Raw genomic sequence first — 12,025 nt, forward strand, 5'->3', positions numbered from 1 at the left:
GCCCCAAATTATTAACAAAAATGAGTCAAAAATTGACAAACATGCCTCACATAACAGTAAAATGCTATTGTTCTCATTTCAAATATTTGCAAAAATTACTTTTATATAGTTGTGCTGCATTTTCAAATGCCAACATGGCAAGTTTAAATAAAATCAATCCACAACTAAAGAGTACACAATCCAAATTATCAAGTAGTGAAACTTTTTAAGTAAGAGTTAGCATATAGTAATGATGGTTGCACAGTGCTGTGAATATAAGTAGTGCCACTGAATTGTATAAAAATGGTTAAAATGGCAAATTTTGTTATATGTATTTTATCACAAAAAAACAAATGAATGGGGAAAAAAGAAAAGTTACTGTATTTTGTAATTATGTGCCATTTTTATGTAGTCAATTCAATATTTTTTGGTACTTGGAAAATTCACATTGTATTAGGCTAAAATGTATCAGATACTAAGTCTTTACCCAAATTTCCATTTCAAAGATTAACCACAGGACAGAAATTTTAAAGTAAACTGTTCAAACAGCTGGCATATTAAAGTATTTGAGGTATAATAGCCAAGGCATTTTAAAATTAAGTGGTCTCACAAATCTATTACCATTATTCCCTTAAGTTTTTCTTCAACTATCATGCAATAAAAACTTTGATATGTAGGCTGCTTCTTAGGTCAAAATTTAAACTGAATTTATCTATTAAACATAAATACTTTAGGAGTTCTAAAGTCACTTAACATTTTTAAATGATAATAATCCAACTAACCTTTTTTCCCCTCAGTAATCTTTCTCTGAATTTATTAGTGACAAATCCCCTTGGACCAGCGAACCGTAAACGCTGATATTTAGCCTGAATGTACAAGCTCTTCTGTACTAGGTCTGATTTATGTTGGAAATGAAATCTGCCACCTCTAAAGTTGGTCTGTAAAGGAAAAAAATAATTAAATGTTAAAACTACAGCTTCCAAATCTACTTTATTAGTATAAGAAAGGGCAAAAGGTCTGGAACTTAGGGCTGCCCTTAATTCTAGGTATTACAGGTATTTAAAGGGAAAAGGTTAATGATAGTAATAAAGTATGTTTTCCTCAAATTAGCTTTTTAGTTCATTTTGTAGTAATAATTTTAAAAATATTTTATATAAAATGAATATTTTAAACTACTAAGTTAAATTTTTTAATTCTTGAAATTTATCATACTAAGAAAAGCACAACTTTAAAAACTTCAGAATTATTGCTCTGATTCATAGTGAAATATATCAAATCCCAAATGGGTAGAGGAAGACATTAAGTATCAACATCTATTTGAGAATCAAAAACTCTCTTAACTTTATCCTTGTCAGTAATTTTGAGTCATTCTTTCTTTATCATAAAAATCCCACTGCTGCACGTATTTCCAAGATAAGAGCTATACTTAACAAGGCATTTCCTGGCCTGTATACTGTGGGAAATATACAACTGGTATCTTACAAAGGAGTAATTTTTAAAATTAAGTAGATTTCTCTTTCTATAATGATTTCACAAATGGGTACATTATGCATAATCAAGAAGAGTTTATTAAAAAGTATTTATGCCAGGCCTATTATTTTCTTAAGGCTACAAACAATTTCAAGTAAAACAGAATTATAACTTGATACATCAGAGCTAATCTTGTGATTTACATTCCCATTTTTACATATCTAATAAGGTGATTATTATCTGACTCTGAATTAGTCCAATTTATGTAAAAAGTAAATTTTAATGAAATGCCTCCTTTTCTTAGGAAGGATTATTTCATCTCCTTTTAATGTTAAAGAATTTTCCCTTAAGGAGAATGGATAACAGGAAATAGATCTTACAAGTCTTAGAAGAATTACTACAATCAAGTACATATGACCAATGAGAAGTGCAACATGTAGGAAACACTTAAATCTGAAAGTCTTCCTACACTGTCTCTGAGTTATGCAGACATTACATTTTTAGTTTTATACCTCATTGCTCAACAGATTAAAAGATGGTATGAAACATGTTTATATATTCTATGGCCCTAGCTATTATCTTTTAATATTTATTTATTTGGCTGTGCTGGGTCTCAGTCACTCTTTGTTGCTGGCAAGCAGGTTCTTTTAATTGTGGCATGTGGGATCTTTTTAGTTGCAGCATGTGGAATCTTTAGTTGTGGCATGAGAACTCTCAGTTGCAGCATGTGGGATCTAGGTCCCTGACCAGGGACTGAACCCGGGTCCTCTGCATTGGGAGCATGGAGTCTTAGCCACTGGGCCACCAGTGAAGTCCTCTATTTTTTATTTTTGAAAACCTAATGTCACACATGCTTTTAGGAACATGAACCATTGGTTAAAAATTTTATCTAGGCAATGGCTAGAAATTGTGTTATTCCCACTGAGAAAAATCTTTTGACATCTAGAAATTTTGACTTAGGAAGCCAAGGTATTAACAGAAGATCACTCAAATACACTCCTAGTCTATGGTCTGGAGATCATTTATACTACCTTTCTGGTCATACTAACTTTCTCCTAGTGAGCTAACTGCTCTAGCCAAACTGCCTACTACTTTCACCAAAAAACCCTCAGGTTCTTTTGTTTTTTAGGGGAGGGGAAAGAGACACTGTTGAGTGGAAAAAATATGAAAAAAGGATTTATCATAGGTAGGAAATTCAGTCAAAATGGATTTTAAAAGCATCCCAACTTCCGAGAGCAAGGAGAGAGAAATATAATACTTTGCACTGTAATTCTTATTCCATGTTTGAGGCATGAATTGTTCTAGAAAAACAAACATGTCAGTTGATTAAAAGTAACACTGACATCAGACATAGCTGTACAAGTAATTGTAATGTGATGAACATGTTTTAACAAAGCATGTGGGACCAGAGACTTTCTCTGATGATCTGGAAGACCTGTGAGGGTTGTGTGTCTAAGGGCAGGGTTTCTTAATCGGTGAATCCTGGAGAAGGTTCTATAACTACGCGATTACATCTTAGAGGTAAAGGGGCAAGATCCGTCTGCCTCTCCACCTAGAGCCACTCCATCTGCTGCTGCTGCTGCTGCTAAGTCACTTCAGTCGTGTCCGACTCTGTGCGACCCCACAGACGGCAGCCCACCAGGCTCCCCCATCCCTGGGATTCTCCAGGCAAGAACACTGGAGTGGGTTGCCATTTCCTTCTCCAATGCATGAAAGTGAAAAGTGAAAGTGAAGTCACTCAGTCGTGTCCGACTCTTAGCGACCCCATGGACTGCAGCCTACCAGGCTCCTCCATCCATGGGATTTTCCAGGCAAGAGTACTGGAGTGGGGTGCCATTGCCTTCTCCAAGAGCCACTCCATCTAGATCTGTTTTATGTATTTGAGTTTCCACGTAATATTTGAAAAAGGGTTCCACAGGTAAAATATATTTGAAAATCAAATTCTGAGGAAAGGGGTCATCATTAAACTGATTACAGTTTATCCAGAAATACTAAAGCTATTACTTCAAAAAATCACATAAAGAGCTTTTAATTTACTAACACTTAGAACATTATGTTCTAAAGCAAAAACCTAAAGCAGGAATTAGATGGAAAATAGCACTCTACCTTAAAAGGTCTTCTAAAGCCTCTTGTATTTTGATGGTTTTCCTCAACTTCAAATGGTCTGTGAGTAATGACATCTTTTCTCTGCACAGTATCATTCTGCATGAAAAAAAGTTATTAGTATGGGTTAATATATTTTAAATTTTATTTTTTAAAGTTCAACATTCAAAAAATACACAATTTTTTTTTTTGGCTGTGCCTCATGGCATGTGGGATCCTAGTTCCCTGACCAGGGATCGAACCTGCACCCCTCCTACACTGGAAGTGCAGTCTTAATCACTGGACACCCAGGAAGTGAAGTGAAATGAAGTCGCTCTGACTGACTCTTTGCGATCCCATGGACTGTAGCCTACCAGGCTCCTCTGTCCATGGAATTCTCTAGGCAAGAATACTGGAGTGGGTTGCCATTTCCTTCCCCAGGACACCCAGGAAGGTCCCCCAAAATATACATTTTTAAATGCATGGGATTAAGAACACAGAACATGTAGCTTAGCTGTACGAAATACATACATCTTCCTTCATGTAACCATGCTAGTTTGTGAAGGGCTAGTTTAATTCATGAATGTGAGAAGCGTTAACAAAATACACACTTTTGCATTAACACAGTCTGTGACTTTTAGAAAATGGGACTGTAAATCTAGTATTTACTCAAGGCATCCAGAAGAGAAACAAATCCATTATTACTAGGAATTGCTAAAGTTCCCACTGACCGAGAACATAAATTCTCAGTGTTGTATGAGGAGGTGTTGCTGACTCAGGCTCCTGCTTTAAGTAGATGCTCCTGCCATGACTAAGAAAGTATCAGAAAGCAGAGTATTTGTGTGTGTGTGTGTTTGTGTGTGTGTTGTGTGTGTGTGATTTTTATATTCTCTATTTTTCCACTTATTATCAATACATTTTTTATTTTAGGAGTTGCTTTAATGTTTATAGTTGTTGTTGTTTAGTCACTGAGTCATGTCTGACTCTTTTGCAATGCCATGGACTGCAGCCCACCAGATACCTCTGTCCATGGGATTTCCCAGGCAAGAATACTAGAGTGGTTGCCATTTCCTTCTCTAGAAGGCAGAGTGTTAAGACTGTAACTACAAAGAACATGAAGACTTTGATGGGAACATAGAATATGGGCCCATTCTGAAGATGGATTTCTTTTTCCAAAATAATAGTCTTATAACCTTCTATTTATTCCATTTGCTATGGAGTCTATTTTTCACAAATTTTCCTCTTTCACATCTTTATTTCTCTCCCCAGTTCAAGAAAAGTCATATAAAATCCTTTTCCTAGTAGTCATCTTGAGTTTATATATAACTAAGTCTATATATTTGAGTAACTGCAAAAAGACACATGTAATGAGATGAGACTGTGGGGGACCTTGAGAGGGAGGAGGTGTATTCTGTACATGAAGGGGCCAGTGGGAAGACTGTACCAGGAGGCTTCTGATGAGGCTCCAAATCATCCCCACAGTCCAGTATCCAGGTCCCTATGTTACTGCCTTTGAATGTGGGCTCTATCTAGTGACTTGCTTCTTACAAATGGAGTATGGTAGAAGTGATGGGATATCACTTGTAAGATTAGGTTACAAATAGACACTGCTTCCACCTTTCTAGCTGTCACCTGCTTGCTCTTATGGAAGGCAGCTGCCATTCTGTGAGCTGCCCTTTGAAAAAGCAAATCTTTAAAAACAGAAAGTAGATTAGTTGTTAGCTGGGGGTGGGAACAAGAAATAAACAAACAGGCTTGAGGGATCTAATAAGGGTAATGAAAATGTTCTAAAACTGGATTATAGTGATGGCACACATCTTGGTAAATTAATAAAAGATCATTAAATTGTATGCCTTCCCTGGATGAATTTTATGGTATACAAAATAAGCCTTAATAAAGTTGTTCCAAAAAGTTTAAGAAACCTAATTCTATAATACATGCAGTAAAATCCTGCTAAATCAAATGAGATGACCATTTCTTTGGTCATAATAACTATAAGCCTTAACAGAATATTAACATTGAACAACAGAATCATAACACTTATTAATAAACAATTACAAACATGAAAAACATTGGTGGTCCATGTACCTAAAGATTCATGTGAGAAGGAAAATGGAACATACAAAAACAAAAAAGTTGGGCATACAATCTTACCGAGGAAGGTTTCTGAATAAATTTTCTAAAATTTGATTTTTCAAAAGATGTAGGTTTTTGGAATTCATCAACATGAGTATCCTTCAACTCTGAAAAACTGGAATGCTGATCACTCCTAATAAAATGAAAGAGAAAATAAGAATCTTTTATTAGTTTATGTTTATCCAACAAATAAACAAGAGAAATCAAATTACACCCTTCAGAAACAAACCAGCACGACAGTAAAAAACAACAACAACAACAAAACTCAATTATCTATCACTTCTAAAATTACAAATAATAGTTACGAGGGCTAAAACCCTCATTTCTTCATTTTCTATGAACGTTAGTTAGCCAAGTTGGAAGTTAGCAACAGGGGAAAATAGTATTCTGAGGACCAGGGTTCTTAATCTGGAATCCAAAGACAGGCTTCCTAGGGCTGTAACTCTTGAAATCATACACAGACTGTATGTTTTCTGAGGGAAGATAGTCACAGCTCTTGAGCCTTTGGCAGCACTGGACAGCCCTCCCTGGGCCAACAGACTCAGTGGGCAAAGTTCCAGAGAAGAGGCGGGTGAGCAACTTGGGCCTTCTCACTGGTAGAGCTGGGGCCTCTGTACCCTGGCTCCCCTCTCCTTTTGAAGTGAGTTCTGGAGGCTCCCAAGGGTTATTCCTGAGCAGCTCTACCCGGGAGGGAGGTCATTCCCTGGCTTCTCCTCTGACCCCTGGCCTCATTCCCAGAGCCTTCAAGGGGTTCTCTTTCTGTCACATCCCGCCTCTCCCACAGTGCTCCTCAGACCCTTCCTGCTCTGTGGCAAGCAGAGCTCACAGCCTCGGCCTCACGCAGCTCTGCTACAGGACCCCACTGACACAAGGACAAAATCGACACGCCCCCTCACTGACCACCAAGGCCCTTCTGGTCACACCCTTGCTGCCTCGGCCAGCTGCTTCATCCTAACCTCCCCAACAACCACACCAAACTGTGGGAACATCAGCTCCACACGGCCCCTGGAACACACCACAAAATCGTCTGCCTCTACACGCTGGCCCAACCAGTTCCTCTGCTGCAATTTCCTTCCAATTCAGATCAAACTCAAGAGTGAGCCTCACTTGAACCTGTTCCAAGAAGGCTTTCCCAGTCCCCTCTGCAGTGGACTAGGGGCCCCTGCTCTGTCTACATATAGCACTTTGGGGTCTTCACAAGTATCACTTGTTTTTGGAACTACTGGTGTGCCTTCTCACCAAGCAAGGTAAAATTTCTTCAGAGGAGACACTGCCAATAGCTTGTTTTATAGTCCCAGCTCTGTTCCTGGAACCTGACATGAAATAGCCACATAGGATTTTTTAAAATGTCAAGAAACCTTACATTCTGTCAAAATGCTCACAATATGATAGTAAGTCAAGAGCAAGGGGCGAAGTAAAATACTGAGGATAATTTCACTTATTTAAAATATACATGTATATGCCCAGAAAAAAATGACAGGAAATATACTAAATATTAACAGTAATCATACCTGTACTACTACTACTTTAAACAAAACAATGGACTTTAAAAAATCCTCTTTACAAAGCATGTATCTGATAAAGGGGTATTATCCAGAATATAAAAAGAATTTATTACTCAATAATAAAAATATGATAATCCAGTTTAGAGATGGGAAAAGGATTTGAATAGATATTTCTTCAAAGAAGAAACACACAAAAGCACGTGAAAAAAATGTTTGACAACATTAGTCATCACGGAAATGCAAGTCGAAACTACAAGTAACTACCTAAAACCCACTAGGATGGCTATAATCAAAAATATAATAATACCAATCTTCACAGCAGCATGGTTTACAATAGCCAAAAGACAGACACATGTTCATCAAAAAATAAACAAAATGTGGCATATCCATGCAATGGAATATTATCCAGCTTTATAAAGGAATAAATTATTTTAATGAAATATTGGCACATGATACAACATGCATGAAAACATTATGCCATGTGAAATAAGTCAGACTGAAAGGTAAAATTATTGCATGATTCTATTTATATATATGAAGTATTCAAAATAGGCACATTCATAGAGATGTCAATAGAGACATGAGGGGCTAGGAGTCGGGGGGATAGGGTGCTACTGTTCAATCTGTATTGAGTTTCTGTTGGAGAAGATTAAAAAGTTCTGGAGGTGTTGGTTGCACAACACAGTGAATGTACTTAGTTCCAATGAATCTTACACTTAAAACAGTCAAAATTCAGTGTTCTAAGTCAGTGCTCAGAACAGTGACTAGAACATAGACATTAATATATAAATATTTGTTGAATATATGATTAAAAGATCTTCTATCCCACGTTGAAGGTCAGGAATGGCGGCGGTAAGGAGATACCCCTCGTCCAAGGTAAGGAACAGCGGCTATGCTTTGCTGGAGCAGCCGTGAAGAGATACCCCACGTCAAGGTAAGAGAAACCCAAGTAAGATGGTAGGTGTTGCAAGAGGGCATCAGAGGGCAGACACACTGAAACCATACTCACAGTAAACTAGTCAGTCTAATCACACTAGGACCATAGTCTTGTCTAACTCAATGAAACCAAGCCATGCCTGTGGGGCAACCCAAGATGGGCGGGTCATGGTGGAGCGGCCTGACAGAATGTGGTCCATTGGAGAAGGGAATGGCAAGCCACTTCAGTATTCTTGCCTTGAGAACCCCATGAACAGTAGGAAAAGGCAAAATGATAGGATACCAAAAGAGGAACTCCCCACGTCATTAGGTGCCCAATATGCAACTGGAGATCAGTGGAGAAATAACTCCAGAAAAAATGAAGGGATGGAGCCAAAGCAAAAACAATACCCAGTTGTGGATGTGACTGGTGACAGAAGCAAGATCCGATGCTGTAAAGAGCAATACTGCATAGGAACCTGGAATGTCAGGTCCATGAATCAAGGCAAATTGGAAGTGGTCAAACAAGAGATGGCAAGGGTGAATGTCGACATTCTAGGAATCAGCGAACTAAAATGGACTAGAATGGGTGAATTTAACTCAGATGACCATTAAATCTACTACTGCAGGCAGGAATACCTCAGAAGAAATGGAGTAGCCATCATGGTCAACAAAAGAGTCCAAAATGCAGTACTTGGGTGCAATCTCAAAAACGACAGAATGATCTCTGTTCGTCTCCAAGGCAAACCATTCAATATCACAGTTATCCAAGTCTATGCCCCAACCAGTAACGCTGAAGAAACTGAAGATGAACGGTTTTATGAAGACCTACAAGATCTTTTAGAACTAACACCCAAAAAAGATGTCCTTTTCATTATAGGGGACTGGAATGCAAAAGTAGAAGTCAAGAAACACCTGGAGTAACAGGCAATTTGGCCTTGGAATACGGAATGAAGCAGGGCAAAGACTAATAGAGTTTTGCCAAAAAAATGCACTGGTCATAGCAAACACCCTCTTCCAACAACACAAGAGAAGACTCTACACATGGACATCACCAGATGGTCAACACCAAAATCAGACTGATTATATTCTTTGCAGCCAAAGATGGAGAAGCTCTATACAGTCAACAAAAACAAGACTGGGAGCTGACTGTGGCGCAGATCATGAACTCCTTATTGCCAAATTCAGACTTAAATTGAAGATAGTAGGGAAAACCACTAGACCATTCAAGTATGACCTAAATCAAATCCCTTATGATTATACAGTGGAAGTGAGAAATAGATTTAAGGGCCTAGATCTGATAGATAGAGTGCCTGATGAACTATGGAATGAGGTTCGTGACAGAGATCAAGACCATCCCCATGGAAAAGAAATGCAAAAAAGCAAAATGGCTGTCTGGGGAGGCCTTACAAATAGCTGCAAAAAGAAGAGGAGAAAAGGAAAGATATAAGCATCTGAATGCAGAGTTCCAAAGAATAGCAAGAAGAGATAAGAAAGCCTTCTTCAGTGATCAATGCAAAGAAATAGAGGAAAAGAACAGAATGGGAAAGACTAGAGATCTCTTCAAGAAAATTAGAGATACCAAGGGAACATTTCATGCAAAGATGGGCTCAAGAAAGGACACAAATGGTATGGACCTAACAGAAGCAGAAGATATTAAGAAGAGGTGGCAAGAATACACAGAAGAACTATACAAAAAAGATCTCCATGACCCAGATAATCATGATGATGTGATCACTAATCTAGAGTCAGACATCTTGGAATGTGAAGTCAAGTGGGCCTTAGAAAGCATCACTACGAACAAAGCTAGTGGAGGTAATGGAATTCCAGTTAAGCTGTTTCAAATCCTGAAAGATGATGCTGTGAAAGTGCTGACTCAATATGCCAGCAAGTTTGGAACACTCAGCAGTGGCCACAGGACTGGAAAAGGTCAGTTTTCATTCCAATCCCAAAGAAAGGCAAAGCCAAAGAATGCTCAAACTACCGCACAATTGCACTCATCTCACATGCTAGTAAAGTAATGCTCAAAATTCTCCAAGACAGACTTCAGCAATACGTAAACCGTGAACTTCCTGATGTTTAAGCTGGTTTTAGAAAAGGCAGAGGAACCAGAGATCAAATTGCCAACATCTGTTGGATCATGGAAAAAGCAAGAGAATTCCAGAAAAACATCTATTGCTGCTTTATTGACTATGCCAAAGCCTTTGACTGTGTGGATCACAATCAACTGTGGAAAATTCTGAAAGAGATGGGAATACCAGACCACCTGACCTGCCTCTTGAGAAATCTGTATGCAGGTCAGGAAGCAATAGTTAGAACTGGACATGGAACAACAGACTGGTTCCAAATAGGAAAAGGAGTACGTCAAGGCTGTATATTGTCACCCTGCTTATTTAACTTATATGCAGAGTACATCGTGAGAAACACTGGGCTGGAAGAAGCACAAGCTGGAATCAAGATTGCCAGGAGAAATATCAATAACCTCAGATATGCAGATGACACCACCCTTAGGGCACAAAGTGAAGAGGAACTAAAAAGCCTCTTGATGAAAGTGAAAGAGGAGAGTGAAAAAGTTGGCTTAAAGCTCAACATTCAGAAAACGAAGATCATGGCATCTGGTCCCATCACTTCATGGCAAATAGATGGGGAAACAGTGGAAACAGTGTCAGACTTTATTTTGGGGGGCTCCAAAATCACTGCAGATGGTGACTGCAGCCATGAAATTAAAAGACGCTTCCTCCTTGGAAGAAAAGTGATGACCAACCTAGATAGTATATTTAAAAGCAGAGACATTACTTTGCCGACTAAGGTCCGCCTAGTCAAGGCTATGGTTTTTCCAGTGGTCATGTATGGATGTGAGATTTGGACTGTGAAGAAGGCTGAGGGCCGAAGAATTGATGCTTTTGTACTGTGGTGTTGGAGAAGACACTTGAGGGCCCCTTAGACTGCAAGGAGATCCAACCAGTCCATTCTGAAGGAGATCAGCCCTGGGATTTCTTTGGAAGGAATGATGCTAAAGCTGAAGTTCCAGTACTTTGGACACCTCATGCGAAGAGCTGACTCATTGGAAAAGACTCTGATGCTGGGAGGGATTGGGGGCAGGAAAAGGGGACAACCCATGATGAGATGGCTGGATGGCATCACGGACTCAATGGACGTGAGTCTGAGTGAACTCTGGGAGATGGTGATGGACAGGGAGGCCTGGCGTGCTGCGATTCATGCGGTCGCAAAGAGTCGGACATGACTGAGCAACTGAACTGAACAAAGTTAACTCTAGTTCAGTAGATACAGACTGTTACAATAGCAAAAATAAAAACTGATGTTTTCTAAAACCCACCTAGATAAAAAGAAAATCTAGGCAGTTTGATGTTCTCTTGAAGTCTACTGATAGTATTTTGAAGCTGCTTTATCACACGCATACCACGCCCCTCTAACACAGCACCTCAGTGACACTGTAGGGAACTTATTAATGCTGGTGACAAGTGGGAGAAATAGTGTGTCAGGAGGAGACATAGAGACTTTAGGGTAATAAGCCAGTTGAAAGTAGGAAAAGACAGAGAACAACAGGGTCTTAGAGATGAGACAGAATGCCCTGGTGTGAGGCTTGCTTGGGAAAGACTTTAAGGTATCAGGGAATAAAAAGTGATCCAGATCTAAATGCATTATGATTTCAGTGTCTCTGTCCTGTCTACACCTTTGGAAAATCTTTCATTCAACAAATATGAACTGAGCCCAAGGCAGTGGGGATACAGTGGTGAGTAAACACAGACGCAGAGCCTACAGACAACTTTTAACAGGAAAAAAAAACTGCATAGGAGAGAAACAGTTATATCCTATGACATAATTTTGTAATATTTCATTTCTTCTGAATTTCTATGGAAATCTATACACTGACTTGATTAAAAAGGTTTATAGAAAAATATTAGTGAGGTCAATTT

At 38.8% G+C, this 12,025-nt stretch overlaps 1 protein-coding gene across 28 annotated transcripts in view; it reads right to left on the minus strand.

Annotated features, from left to right (window-relative positions):
* The window catches only part of BCLAF3 (BCLAF1 and THRAP3 family member 3), a 56,286-nt gene that overhangs the window by 9,295 nt on the left and 34,966 nt on the right, over nt 1–12,025 (minus strand). For 20 of the 28 annotated variants that reach the window (XR_011446292.1, XR_011446291.1, XR_011446290.1 and 17 more), the window contains 3 exons: nt 5,686–5,800; nt 3,556–3,651; nt 762–917 (listed from right to left, as the gene is read on the minus strand). Coding sequence is in view for 21 of the 28 variants with exons in the window: in XM_070291413.1 (XP_070147514.1) it covers nt 762–917; nt 3,556–3,651; nt 5,686–5,800 (367 nt within the window). In the remaining 7 variants the exon portion in view is untranslated. The remainder of the gene's footprint in view (nt 1–761; nt 918–3,555; nt 3,652–5,685; nt 5,801–12,025) is intronic. The other 8 variants (XM_070291420.1, XM_070291417.1, XM_070291421.1 and 5 more) reach the window with 1 other exon arrangement.

Source organism: Ovis canadensis, chromosome X (assembly GCF_042477335.2).
Source record: "Ovis canadensis isolate MfBH-ARS-UI-01 breed Bighorn chromosome X, ARS-UI_OviCan_v2, whole genome shotgun sequence".
Classification (NCBI taxonomy): Eukaryota; Metazoa; Chordata; class Mammalia; order Artiodactyla; family Bovidae; genus Ovis; species Ovis canadensis.